Source organism: Nerophis ophidion, linkage group LG03 (genome assembly GCF_033978795.1).
Source record: "Nerophis ophidion isolate RoL-2023_Sa linkage group LG03, RoL_Noph_v1.0, whole genome shotgun sequence".
NCBI classification, from domain to species: Eukaryota; Metazoa; Chordata; class Actinopteri; order Syngnathiformes; family Syngnathidae; genus Nerophis; species Nerophis ophidion.
In genome coordinates this window covers 35,057,980-35,072,979 of record NC_084613.1, presented here as the reverse complement: position 1 = coordinate 35,072,979, position 15,000 = coordinate 35,057,980, and the positions used below count along the sequence as shown (strand labels likewise).

Genomic DNA, 15,000 nt, shown 5'->3' with positions numbered 1-15,000 from the left:
TAATCATAGGAGAAGGAAGTGGCTCACCACGAGGAGCGTGAGCAGCTGAAAACAATCAGTCAGTCATAATTCAGCTAAAAAATCCAATAATTCATCAACATCAACATTGGCATTATGTGAATGTGTATATATATATATATATATATATATATATATATGTATATATATAGGTGTTGTTCATATTATTAGAATATCATTAAAAAGTTGATTTATTTCAGTAATTATATTCAGAACGTGAAACTTACATATATCAATTAATTACACACATAGTGATATATTTGAAATGTTTATTTCTTGAAATTTTGATGATTAGTACTGACAATTACTGAAAATCCCAAATTCAGTATCTCAGAAAATTTGAATATTAGTTACGACTAGTACCAAGAAATATTTTTTAGAAATGTGGGCCAACTGAAAAGTATGAACATGGAAAGTTTCAGCATGTACGGCAATCAATACTTAGTTGCAGCTCCTTTTGCCTGAATTGCTGCAGCAATACGGCGTGGCATGGAGTCGACCAGTCTGTTGCATAAAATTGGTCCGCGGCAGGCAGCATAAAGTGTTCTAAAACTTCCTGGTAGACTGCTGCATTGACCCTAGACCTCAGGAGACACAGTGGACCAACACCAGCAGATGACATGGCACCCCAGATCATTACCGATTGTGGAAATTTGACACTGGTCTTCAGGCAACGTGGATTCTGTGCCTCTCCTGCCTTCCTCCAGACTCTGGGACCTTGATTTCCAAAGGAGATAAAAAATTTACTTTCATCTGAAAACATAACTTTGGACCATTCAGCAGCAGTCCAGTCCTTTTTGTCTTGAGCCCAGGCGAGACGCTTTTGACGTTGTCTCTTATTCAAGAGTGGCTTTACACAAGGAATGCGACAGCTGAAGCCCATATATTGCATACGTCGGTGCGTGGTGGTTCTTGAAGCACTGACTCCAGCTGCAGTCCACTCTTTGTGGATCTCCCCCACATTTTTGAATCGGTTTTGTTTGACAATCCTCTCCAGGGCGCGGTTATCCCTCTTGCTTGTACACTTTTTTCTACCACATCTTTGCCTTCCCTTCGCCTTTCTATTAATGTGCTTGGACACAGAGCTCTGGGAACATCCGACCTCTTTGGCAATGACCTTTTGTGTCTTGCCCTCCTTCTTTAAAGTATCAATGGTCATATTTTGGACAGTTGTCAAGTCAGCAGTCTTCCCCATGATTGTGTGTCGTTCAAAATCATAACGAGAGACAATTTAAAGGCTTTTCCAGGTGTTTTGAGTTAGTTAGCTAATTAGAGTGTGGCACCAGGTGTCTTCAATATCTGACCTTTTCACCATATTCTAATTTTCTGAGATGTTAAATTTAGGGTTTTCATTGGTTGTCAGCTATAATCATCTGCTTTTTGGCAAAAAACACTTGAAATGTATCAGTCTGTTTGGAATGAATGTATACATTCTACAAGTTTGACTTTCTAAATGGAATTAATGAAATAAATCAACTTTTTCACGATATTCTAATAATATGACCAGCACCTGTACATATACATATGTATACTTTATTATTTATATGTATATACATGTAAATATGCATCTTTTGTGTATATATATGTGTACATCTGTATAAGTATGTATATATGAATATACTGAATGTGTATATATGTGAGTGTAAATATATATGCGTGTATGTTTACATGTACGTGTGTGTGTGTGTGTGTGTGTGTGTGTGTGTATTATGTATATGTAAAGGATATATATAGTTAACGTGTTATTATTGTGTTAACATAGACACCCCTAGTATATACATATATGTGTATATTAAGTATATATATGCATATGTATTCTATATATGTGTATAGATATGTAAATGTGTATATAGGGCTGGGCGATATGGCCTTTTAATAATATCTATTTTGGGCCATGTCACGATGCACGATATATGTTGCGATATTTTGCCTTAGCCTTGAATAAACACTTGATGCATATAATCACAGACGTATGATGATTCTATGGGTCTACATTAAAATATTTTTGTTCATACTGCATTAATATATGCTCATTTTAAACTTTAATGCTGAGAGGGAAATCACAACTAAGTCAATTTAGCAAAACTGTACTTATTAAACAGTTATTAAGCAGTGGCACAAACATTCATGTCATTTCCAAAACAGAAAGTGCAAGATTGTCAGAGATATTTTAAAATAAGCTATTAGTGCACTTTTGTGCATGATGTCACTAAAATTACATATCAAAAATGACACTAAATTAAAGTGCACTTTTTGTACAGAACTACACTACAATAGTTAAAAACAAATGAAGTGCACTTTTGTGCATGATGTCACACAAGAGCTTTTAAAAACTGTCCAATAAATGAGCTACATAATAGGAAATCAAATAGTGTATCTCCTTAGTTCTGTGGTAGGTTTCTGTGGATCCTTCTGTTGTTGATTTTTTTTTCATACAGTGTTGATCTGGAAAATTCTTGCTTCGGCATTTCGTGGGTTGTGGCACCGAACGGAGATGTTGACATACAGTTTCAAGCACTCTTAATTCTCTAGCGGGTGACTTTTCAAATGATGCTCCACATTAGCAGTGCTGCTACTTTTTGTAACAACGCTTTTGCTGCATAATTGTTCACCATATTCCCGCTTGAAGCCAAACCACTGCCAAACGATGCACCCATTGCTGTTTTTCTTGAGAATTCATTCTTCCTCCATTTGTTACCAGACTCGCACCTTCTCTCTCTCGTTGAACCACTCGCAACGCACCGTTAGCACCACAGCTAATGTTACCCATGTAACTACCTCTCTGCTCAGTGAGGGCGTGTGATGTTACACGCGTGACGTATGTAAGAAGGTGCACTTGTTTTATGTCTCTGTTAGGAGAGACAAGAAAGAGTGTGAAACGCCTGTAGTGTAATGCCCACAGCTAAAAGCAACTGTGTGAGAACGTATATTCAAATATCACGATATAGTCATTTTCTATATCGCATAGAGATATAGAAATATCAATATATCGCTCAGCCCTATGTGTATGTATGCAAATATGTATACTATGTATGTATAGATGCATATACAGTATATATATATGCGTGTGTGTGGGGGTATATATATGTTTGTGTATGTACATGTGTGTGTGTGTGTGTGTGTGTGTGTGTGTATATATATATATATATTTATATATATATATATGTGTGTGTGTGTGTGTACATATATATGTACATACACATGTATGTAAATATGTGTATGTGTACTTCTTTCAGTATGATTATTATTTGTGTCATTTATTTTACAGTAACAATCGCCAGAGCCATCGAACTGAAGCACAATGCTGCAATTATTGCAGCTTTGGCGTTTGAAACAGCAAACTTCTACCATAGAGCCGGTGAGTATCTTACAAGCACGTGTACATCTTCAATTCGGAGATATGAAGCTGATTTAACGTGTGCATGCGTGTCCAGACCACGCGTTGAACACTTTGGAGCCCGAATGCAGCAGCAAGTGGAGAAAGTACCTCCAGCTGAAGTATCACTTTTACTTGGCTTATGTGAGTTTTGTCTTGTGCTGATGGTGGTCCATGTTGGAGTTTTGTCTTTAAGTCTTATTTACTACTGTGCTACGGAAGTGTGTATCTTCAAATCCTATCCACTTCTGTGCTTCCAGACGTACTGCTATCATGGCCAGACGCTGCTGGACACTGATAAGTGTGGTGAGGCCATACGCTCTCTCCAAGAAGCAGAAAAGTGTACGTATCTCCTCTTTTCCAACACCTGATCACAATCATGTACTTCCTGGAAGTTAAATAGTCCTGCGGTCTCTTGTTTGGTCAGCTTTAAAGTCCTTGGAACATGTCTTTACGTAACACAGCTTTACCTACCAACATATGTATTTAGCACATAACAAACCATAATTTATTGTGAAACATTTATGTAACACAGCTTTACCTACCATCATATGTATGTCACACATAATGAAGCATAACTCACTATCAAACATTTATGTAACAGCTTTAGCTAGCAACATATGTATGTAACACAAAATAAACCATAACTCTCTATCAAATATTTATGTAACACAGTTTTACCTACCAACATATGTACCGTATGTAACACATAATAAACCATAACTCACTACCAAACAGCCTTACCTACCAACTATGTAACGCATAATAAACCATAATTCACTATCAAACATTTATGTAACACAGCTTCACCTACCAACTATGTAACACATAATTAACCGTAACTCACTAATGAACATTTATGTAACAGAGATTTACCTACCAACATATGTATGTAACGCATAATAAAGCCTAACTCACTATCATAAAATTTATGTATGTATCACAGCTTTACCTACCAACATGTGTATGTAACGCATAATAAACCATAAATCACTCTCAAACATTTATGTATTTATCAAAGAACCTCCTCAGTGGCTTTGTGGCTGGACTGTCCGCCCTGACATTGGTAGGTCGTGAGTTCAAACCCCGGCCGAGTCATACCAAAGACAATAAAAATGGGACCCATTACCTTCCTGCTCGGCACTCAGCATCAAGGGAGGTACCACTTAGTCTGTCTAGAAGTTAATCATTTAGCAGACTTGAGATATTCCAAATTCTTTTGATCTGTCCACACATTTTGGAATGTCCACACATTTTGGAAAGTAACAAAGTTTTACCTACCAACATATGTATGTAAAAAAAATAACACATAACACATATGTAACTCATAATAAACCATAACTCAATATCAAACATTTATGTATGTAACACAGCTTTACCTACCAACTTATGCAACACATAATAAACCATAACTCACTAGCAAACATTAATGTATGTAACATAGCTTTACCTACCAACATATGTATAGAACACATAATAAACCATAACTCACTATCAAACATTTATGTAGCTTTACCTACCAACTTTTGCCCTCCTTATATTTTCACATATTGTAGATGGCTTTCCGCGGGTACAGTGGGGCATAAAAGTATTTAGTCAGCCACCGATTGTGCAAGTTCTTCCACTTAAAATGATGACAGAGGTCTGTAATTTTCATCATAGGTACACTTCAACTGTGAGAGACAGAATGTGGAAAAAAAAATCCAGGAATTCACATTGTAGGAATCTTAAAGAATTTATTTGTAAATTATGGTGGAAAATAAGTATTTGGTCACATCATACAAGGAAGATTTTTGGCTCTCACAGACCTGTAACTTCTTCTTTAAGAAGCTCTTCTGTCCTCCACTCGTTACCTGTATTAATGACACCTGTTTGAACTCGTTATCCGTATAAAAGACACCTGTCCACAGGTTATCCGTATAAAAGACACCTGTCCACAGCCTCAAACAGTCAGATTCCAAACTACACTATCCGCAAGACCAAAGAGCTGTCAAAGGACACCAGGAAAATAATTGTAGACCTGCACCAGACTGGGAAAAGAGAATCTACAATAGGCATGCAGCTTGGTGTGAAAAAATCAACTGTGGGAGCTATTATCAGAAAATGGAAGATATACAAGACCACTGATAATCTCCCTCGATCTGGGATCTTTCTGTGTGGAGTTTGCATGTTCTCCCCGTGAATGCGTGGGTTCCCTCCGGGTACTCCGGCTTCCTCCCACCTCCAAAGACATGCACCTGGGGATAGGTTGATTGGCAACACTAAATTGGCCCTACTGTGTGAATGTTGTCTGTCTATCTGTGTTGGCCCTGTGATGAGGTGGCGACTTGTCCAGGGTGTACCCCGCCTTCCGCCCGATTGTAGCTGAGATAGGCGCCAGCGCCCCCCGCGACCCCGAAAGGGAATAAGCGGTAGAAAATGGATGGATGGATCTGGGGCTCCACGCAAGATCTCATCCCGTGGGGTCAAAATGATCATGAGAACGGTGAGCAAAAATCCCAGAACCACACGGGGGGACCTGGTGAATGACCTGCAGAGAGCTGTGACCAAAGTAACAAAGGTTACCATCAGTAACACACTACGCCGAGGGGGAATCAATTCCTGCAGTGCCAGACGTGTCCCCCTGATTAAGCCAGTGCATGTCCAGGCCCGTCTGAAGTTTGCCAGAGAGCACATGGCTGATACAGCAGAGGATTGGGAGAACTTGTCATGTGGTCAGATGAAACCAAAATAGAACTTTTTGGTATAAACTCATCTTGTCGTGTTTGGAGGAAGAAGAATACAGAGTTGCATCCCAAGAACACCATACCTACTGTGAAGCATGGGGGTGGAAACATCATGTTTTGGGGCTGTTTTTCTGCTAATGGGACAGGACGACTGATCTGTGTTAAGGAAAGAATGAATGGGGCCATGTATCGTGAGATTTTGAGCCAAAACCTCCTTCCATCAGTGAGAGCTTTGAAGATGAAACATGGCTGGGTCTTCCAGCATGACAAGGAAGTATGGGCAACGAAGGAGTGGCTCCGTAAGAAGCATTTGAAAGTACTGAAGTGGCCTAGCCAGTCTCCAGACCTCAACCCCATAGAAAATATGTGGAGGGAGTTGAAAGTCCGTATTGCTCGGCGACAGCCCCAAAACATCACTGCTCTCGAGAAGATCTGCATGGAGGAATGGGCCAAAATACCAGCTACTGTGTGTGCAAACTTGGTAAAGACCTATAGTAATCGTTTGACCTCTATTATTGCCAACAAAGGTTATATTACAAAGTATTGAGTTGAATTTTTGTTATTGACCAAATACTTATTTTCCATCATAATTTACAAATAAATTCTTTAAAATTCCTACAATGTGAATTCCTGGATTTTTTTTTCACATTCTGTCTCTCACAGTTGAAGTGTACCTATGATGAAAATTACAGACCTCTGTCATCATTTTAAGTGGGAGAACTTGCACAATTGGTGGCTGACTAAATACTTTATGTGTGAAATTATTAACAGATTACCGTAAAATATCAAATAATATTATTTAGCTCATACACGTAAGAGACTAGAATAGGGGTGCTCACACTTTTTCTGCAGGCGAGCTACTTTTCAATTGACCAAGTCGAGGAGATCTACCTCATTCATATTTATAATTTATGTTTATTAATTTATGAAAGAGACATTTTTGTTGACAAGTTAATGGGGTTTAATGATAATACAAGCATGTTTAACACATATAGATTCCTTTCTTTCATGAAGACAAGAATGTAAGTTGGTGTATCACCTGATTCTGATGACTTGCATTGATTGGAATCAGACAGTGGTGCTGATAACGTCCGCATTTTCAAATGGAGGAGAAAAAAAGTCCTCCTTTCTGTCCAATACCACATGAAAGTGGTTGGATTTGGCATCTTATTTGTCCAACTTGCAAACTCGTTTTTAAACACTTTGTTATGAAAGTAGCATACGTATGTGTGCTGCCCTTCAATGTGTTACAGCAGGTGAGTGACGTCAGTGAGTGTGTGGGCGAGAGAGGAGGCGGAGCGGTCGCTGAGGGCGGGGGAGAAATACGTAGGCATCAAACTCCGTAGCTTGATAGCTTGTGCACGCTAGCTTTCTGAGACTCTTATTTTGTTAGCACAGGCAGGATGAAGCAGGTCTTTTATGGTGAAGACAGGAACTGTGCAGTCGGTTTTACAGTTTTGACAGCAGGTACGGCCCAATAGTCTGTTGAAATAAAAAGTGTTTCTGTCCGTCCTGTCAGTGATTTTTTTCTTAATAATGAGTTCGCTGCAGCCAGCGTCATCTCACAAGATCCTCGGGGGCCAAGAATGTCAAACAACTGACAAAAGTGAAGTCTGGGTGAAGATTGATGATTGCTCATTACTGACAAAATTGAAGTCTTGGTGAAGATTGAGGATTGCTCATTTTTATGTCTTTTTTTTTTAATGACTGGCTTGGACCGACTGACACACCCTCTGCGATCGACCGGTAGCTCGCGATAGACGTAATGCCCACCCCTGGACTAGACGTATACGATTTCATGGGATTTAGTGATTAGGAGTGACAGATTGTTTGGTAAAGGTATAGCATGTTCTATATGTTATAGTTATTTGAGTGACTCTTACCATAATATGTTACGTTAACATAGCAGGCACCTTCTCAGTTGGTTATTTATGCGTCATATAACGTACACTTATTCAGCCTGTTGTTCACTATTCTTTATTTTAAATTGCCTTTCAAATGTCTATTCTTGGTGTTGGGTTTTATCAAATACATTTCCCCAAAAAATGCGACTTATATTCCAGTGCGGCTGTATATAGTCAGCAGGTGCGACTTATACTCTGGAGCGACTTATACTCAGAAAAATACGGTATATATGTGTTTTCATCTCAAACATGTTATTATGGCAAAATGAACATTGATTACTATTTTGCATACAATGAATGCAATGAACTGTATTGCATTCGTGAAATTTAAAACTGTTTTCATTAAGTGGTTTGTCTTTTTATATTGTTTATTTATTGTTGGCTGGTTAAAAACAGCTCAGCGGATTTGTGTGGAGAAACCAACATTTAATCGGCACCGTATACTAATCATCAAAAACGCACGAGAGACAAGAACTTCCTTTTGTGGACAGAGCACATAGGGCTGTGAGGCACCTGTTCTTATTAGCACACACAAATTGGCACGATGAACCTCGGACGCATTTCAGCTGTGCGTGTCAGCCTTCAATAGTGAAAACAGGTGTTTAGGAAATAAAAGACAATTAGGCCAAGCACAATAATTTAGGGCACATCTTAACATGTATAATTAAACCTTAATTAAGCAAAAATATAGCTTGGTCCCGGTTGCACCAAATAATAATGTAAATCCATTTAATAAAGCCAAAATACAAAAAGGCAGAAAGAGAAGAAAAATGTGAAAAATAAGCAAAAATATGATTTATTCGATTACTCGATTAATTGATCGGGATATTCGATAGAATACTTGATTACTAAAATATTCTATAGCTGCAGCTCTAGTGTATTATGTCATGTGACTTTTGAAATGGAAGTAAAAGACAGCGGTAGGCCACCAATCCAACATAGCTACTGTGCAACAGTGTGTGAATTCTCGGAGTACACACGGGCTCTAAATCTTACCACTAATAGCAGTTACTAGCAAAGAAATCTCCCTATATGTTATCAAAGAGAGATTTTTCAAGTGATATCAAGGATTTTTGATCGGTGGAGTTCCAAGGCATGGGGAACTATCTTGTGCTCCAGACATTATCTACATGGAAAAGCATTGGGGTCTGGGAAATTGCTATCAAGACTCTCCTGGATAAACCATGCATGGTTTTGGAATACAACCTATACTGAATAATGAACAGACTGCAGGTCCAAGTCCGTATGGCACAGCAGTTCTCTAGTTACGTATCGCTGCTCTAGATTATTATAATGTTCTTGCAATCTTGTGACAGAGATATGTTCTTTAACAAATACAAACATGTACACGCATCCATACTAATCACACTTGTGAGAATGGTATCCAATCTAATTCACATACAATTCATATTTTGGATGAGCTTTTTCAGAGACTTCACCTTTAACCTTGTCAGTAACATGGCGCCATGTTTGTTTAGGCTATACTCGTGCTGAGGAGCTGTGTAAGGAGTATCGTCACACCAAAGGTCCAGGGAGCACTGCGAAACCTTCAGAGCAGCTCTTCTTCCGCAAACTGGGCGGCCTGATTAGAAACACCCTTGACAAGTGCCTGAGAGAAAATGGCTTCATGTGAGTCACAAACATGCACTTTCATAACCCTGCCTGTACTTTACTACACATTCAGGGTCACCAGGAATCAGGCTTGAAGTGATTGTGTGACATTCATTTGCTGCTTGATGATGACCATCCATCATTAGTGTTCTTTTACAGCAACTCTTATGACTTTGATTCTGAATGAAATGTTCACTATTTAAATGACAATAGCTCTTATGACTTTGATTCTGAATGAAATGTTCACTATTTAATTGACAATAGCTCTTATGACTTTGATTCTGAATGAAATGTTTAATATTTAAATTACAGTAGCTCTTATGACTTTGATTCTGAATTAAATGTTGTTTAATTTTGAAATTACAGAAGATCAAAATACCAAACAAAGTAGATGTTTTCCAGGGCAAGGACTCCGAAACTCAAGAAGAGATAGAGCAGGGACCCTCTTTTTCCCGTATTTTTCGGGATATAAAGCGATCCAGTATTTAAATTTTTACCTACCAAATTTTAGAAGAAAAACATTTTTTTACTTTTATTAGCCGTAACGCGGCAGTAAAACGGAATATCTCACAAAACAGAAGTTATCGTCACGGAAGCTAGCTCTCCAATCAGATAAACAGACTCAATAACTCCACGGTGACGTTTTAAAGAATTTGAGAAACTGAAACAATACAAAAAGAGTATCATTGTAATTTAATAATACGAACAGAGACACTTGTAAATGTGTTAGCATTTTATCTAATGCTAACGACGCTAGCTTGAATACATTACGGTAGCATGTACAAATATGCCTGAAAACACTCCTACAGACATCACACATGGGACGGTTTAGTAAGTAGGAATTGTTTTAGTTATACTGTAAAAGTTACAAACGTTACTTGGAATGGTGAATGAAAAATCCATATGGGTAGAAAGGCTAGAAATGAATACTTCCTGTTCAAGGAATGAAATAGTGTAGTGCAAACAATAACACCTTTTCAGTGCCTTTGTTGATGTTCTATAAAAACTATTTATCAAATAGAAAGCATAGGTGTACGTGAAGAAAAAAGCATAATTAGCTGTATCGTTTTATGAGCCGGCTTCACGGTGGCAGAGGGGTTAGTGCGTCTCCCTCACAATACGAAGGTCCTGCAGTCCTGGGTTCAAATCCAGGCTCGGGATCTTTCTGTGTGGAGTTTGCATGTTCTCCCCGTGAATGCGTGGGTTCCCTCCGGGTACTCCGGCTTCCTCCCACTTCCAAAGACATGCACCTGGGGATAGGTTGATTGGCAACACTAAATTGGCCCTAGTGTGTGAATGTGAGTGTGAATGTTGTCTGTCTATCTGTGTTGGCCCTGCGATGAGGTGGCGACTTGTCCAGGGTGTACCCCGCCTTCCGCCCGATTGTAGCTGAGATAGGCGCCAGCGCCCCCCCCGCGACCCCAAAAGGGAATAAGCGGTAGAAAATGGATGGATGGATGGGTTTTATAAGCCTCAGCGTTCAAAGCGTTGGAATAAAGTAGCAGCTTATAGTCCATAAAATACGGTATGTATCTTGAATAAAAACAAATTTTAAAGCTGTTTTGTTAATGTGTAATACTAAGATATAGAAAGAATACAGTACAGTGCAGCTAATAGCTAGCTATCTTAAATATTAACATTATTATGATACAGACATGTGACATTTCTGTAAAATGCAAAAGTCCACATTTTTAAACACTCATTTTTGCATGAAAATATCACTTAGGTGTTTTTTAAATAAATTATGAATTAAGAAGATGTGATGAATGCTGGTCTCAGCCGCAGGTACTGGCTGTTCCCAGCCACAGGTACTGGCTGTTCCTTTTGCCTGAATGCCGCACTGAGTTGCAGGACGGGGAGATGTCAAGAGCAGCGAAACAAGCTAGCTAGTTAGCTAACCATTGAGCTAGCTTACTTCATATCGACTGTGTTCACTCTCCAAGCCATGACGTTGGTGCATATTTGGATAATTATAATCATGTTAGTTCCCTACCGGTTGTATTTGTAGATTATTTATTAGTAGCTATTTAGAAATTGTATATTTTTTATTTAAACAGAGGTCATGACACAGGAAGTATGTTACCTGAGGGGGCGTGGCTACAGGACAGAGTTGCAAAATTGGAAACCTTTTCTGTCTTCTTTGCATGCTCGTTATAGAATATGAAATTTTCAATGATAGCAATGTTAGTAAATGATGTAGTAAACATTGTGTTTGCTACATTAAATGAACATGTAAGTGTCAAAAAGACAATACATGTAAAGTTAAATATGCTGTAGAAACCCAAACACAGGAAATTTAATCTCAAAGTTTGGGTGGCAGCACTTAATTCTGATAGAAATGTTCCTTTTTTTTTCCTCAATCGGTGCTCGCCTCCCTTATGATAACACAGTATAGATATGATGATAAAATATAAATATGATAACACAGTATAAATATGATGATAACAGACAAGTATGTTTTTTTTGTGGAAAAATCCAATTAATGAATACAAAACAATTGTAATTAGTACCTGTGTGGACCCCCTATGGGCTGTGGACCCCTGTTGAAGACCCTTGGATTTGAGTGAAGAACATATTTAAAAATGTAGGTGTAATGCTTTGTGCAGCAAAGTGCAAAGAACAAACTGGGCTAATAATAATGATAATGATAATCACCATAGATTAACACCACGCGGATGACTCTTGCAGATACTTCCACAAGATCCCAGCAGACCCCCCCCAGCTGGAGCTGAAAGCCAACTATGGTCTGGCTGAGCCCGTCCCCTTTGAGCTGCCCTCACCCAGCGAGCAGTGTTCTCCTGAAGTCTACGCCACCTTTGACCTGACCAAGGCAGCCAAACGTGACAAGGTGACACCTCATCTTTTGGTCAAATTCCTATCTGTGTGCTCTCTGGCAGGTTCTCATTATTGTCATCCTCATTCACAGTCAGTAAGGTGTTTGCAGTCTTTTGTAATGTTGTTTTGTATTAGACGCCATCTTAGTTGGGTGTGTGTTGGTCCTACTGTCGGTTGTAATATGCCTCAGACCAATTATAACACACTTCTGTACCTTTTACATCTTCTCGCTTTGTACAATACTCCCCTAGTGTTCATAAACAAGCATTACATTCAATCAACAGGTTTCATACAAAAGCCATATTGGCTGCAAGTTTTTAATAATATTTCTATTGATTGGGCTGAATAAAAATTATATTTATTGTGTATGTTGAGGCCAAATAATAATTAAATGTATGTTTTCAGGTTAAATAATAATTATGTTTATTGGTCATGTCCAGGTTAAATAATAATTATGTTCATTGTTTACGTCCAGATTAAATAACAATTATGTTTATTGTTTATGTCCAGGCCAAAGCTAAGGAAGAAGAAGTACAAGCGATGAAGGAGCCTGATTTAAAGCCCCAGAAGGACTCAGGCTGCGTTCTTTCTTAAATACAAGACTTCATTCCTCTCCTCAACATAAGTATCCACATATTTACAACTTTGTTTTGCAAAAATCATATCAGCTGGAATGTTTGCTTATGACATCACGCACTCCACCTTCCAAATAGAAACCAAAAGCAAGCGGTTTATATTTCATCATCTGCTTTATAGACATTTAATACGTCATTGACCCTTCTGATCTTATATCTAAATAATCAGGCTATCCTTTTTAAAGTATTATTTAAAATATTAATAAATTTCACCTTACATTCCAAATACCCGTTAGTTTCAAACATGTTGAAAGGGTCAGTCATATTATATTAAACACTCTTTCGTGGTCTGCACAACATGTATCACTGCTTCTTTGCTGAAACTTTGCATTGATTTTGTTCTACTGACCTTCAAGCTGCTTTCTGCTCCGTTTCATCACAGTTCCTTCTGAGAGGAGGAGTTGTTGGATGCAAATTAACCTCTCCTAGCACTGACTAAGCATTCACCCCCGCCCGGCAGCAATGTTTTGCAGTTGTTTACCTTCCTTGCTTTTATTGTGCACTTTTGACATGGATGACCAGCACTTATCATCCAAGATGACATAGCGACATTAGCAGCTCGCCGTAGTTTGATGTCAAAAAGTGGAACTCTACATGCTGGCTAAGGTTCAACTTGTACCGAGTCTAACATTGTAATGTTAGACGCTGGACGTATACATGTGTATATTGACTTCTATTCTACGTCATGTAAATAACTTGGCTGCTTTCAGTTGTAATCATAGAGCCCACTACATCGCTAAGGTAATGTGGGTTTATATAACTAACTGGTCCATTGCCAAAAACAGTTGGCACTGATCCAATGAAAACTTTTTTTGTTTTTTTTGGCGCAGGACCTTGCCTTACAGTTGAAGGCTAAGCTAGCTACACAACAAATGGAACTAAAATTGCTAATGTATCATTCATAGATTTATATTATACTGTTATGATGTACTGTTTCTTTGTGTCCTCCATTGCCATAGACACTGCCATTAAAAGTAACTTCTGGGGAAATCCATCTTAAAACATCAAAGTGGTCTCAAAACAAAAAAGTTATGTCGGTACTTCTTCAGGTATGTATATATATATACATACTGTATATATATATGTACATATGTGTATATATATACACACATGTATATATATATACACACATATGTGTGTGTATATATATATATACACACACACGTGTATATCCATGTATATATACATATATGTATGTATACATATGTATAAGTATGTATGTATATATACATATATGTATGTATATATGTATACATATGTATAAGTATGTATATATATATATATATATATATATATATATATATGTATGATATACATGTACCGTATTTCCTTGAATTGCCGCAGGGCATAAAGTATGCGCCTGCCTTGAATTACTGCCGGGTCAAACTCGCTTCGCAAAATAATTAGCGCATTACCACCTGGTCAAACTCGTGATGTCACAAGTGACACTTCCCCTGTCGTCATTTTCAAAATGGAGGAAGCTGATTTCAATACCGGTAATTTGAAATCGCATAAAGGGAAGAAGATTAAGAGCTAGGATTTAAGGTCCAAGCTTATATCACAATCCAATTTTTACTGCATGCATTTGGTAAGTGCCGGAGTGAGAAAAGGTTTTCAAATAATTAGCGCATGCTTACTTTTACAGCATGCCTTTGGTAAGCGCAGGGGTGAGAAGAGGTTTTAAATTAATTAGCGCCCCGGCGGCAATTCAAGGAAATATGGTATGTACATATATATGTATATATGTATGTATTTATACATATATGTATGTATGTACATATATATGTATGTGTATATATATGCATGTATGTTAACATGTATGTGTGTATATATATATATATGTATGTATGTATACATATATGTGTGTATACTGTATATGTATGTGTATATATATG

The 15,000-nt window shown here is 38.0% G+C and overlaps 1 protein-coding gene across 2 annotated transcripts in view; it reads left to right on the top strand.

Annotated features, from left to right (window-relative positions):
- Positions 1 to 14,099, top strand: part of brox (BRO1 domain and CAAX motif containing) — a 53,908-nt gene extending 39,809 nt beyond the window's left edge. For both annotated transcript variants that reach the window (XM_061895018.1, XM_061895019.1), the window contains exons 8-13: positions 3,287 to 3,376; positions 3,453 to 3,538; positions 3,655 to 3,736; positions 9,503 to 9,653; positions 12,324 to 12,483; positions 12,981 to 14,099. In XM_061895018.1, the coding sequence (XP_061751002.1) occupies positions 3,287 to 3,376; positions 3,453 to 3,538; positions 3,655 to 3,736; positions 9,503 to 9,653; positions 12,324 to 12,483; positions 12,981 to 13,064 (653 nt within the window). In that variant the 3' untranslated portion in view covers positions 13,065 to 14,099. The remainder of the gene's footprint in view (positions 1 to 3,286; positions 3,377 to 3,452; positions 3,539 to 3,654; positions 3,737 to 9,502; positions 9,654 to 12,323; positions 12,484 to 12,980) is intronic.
- The last annotated feature ends 901 nt before the right edge of the window (positions 14,100 to 15,000 follow it).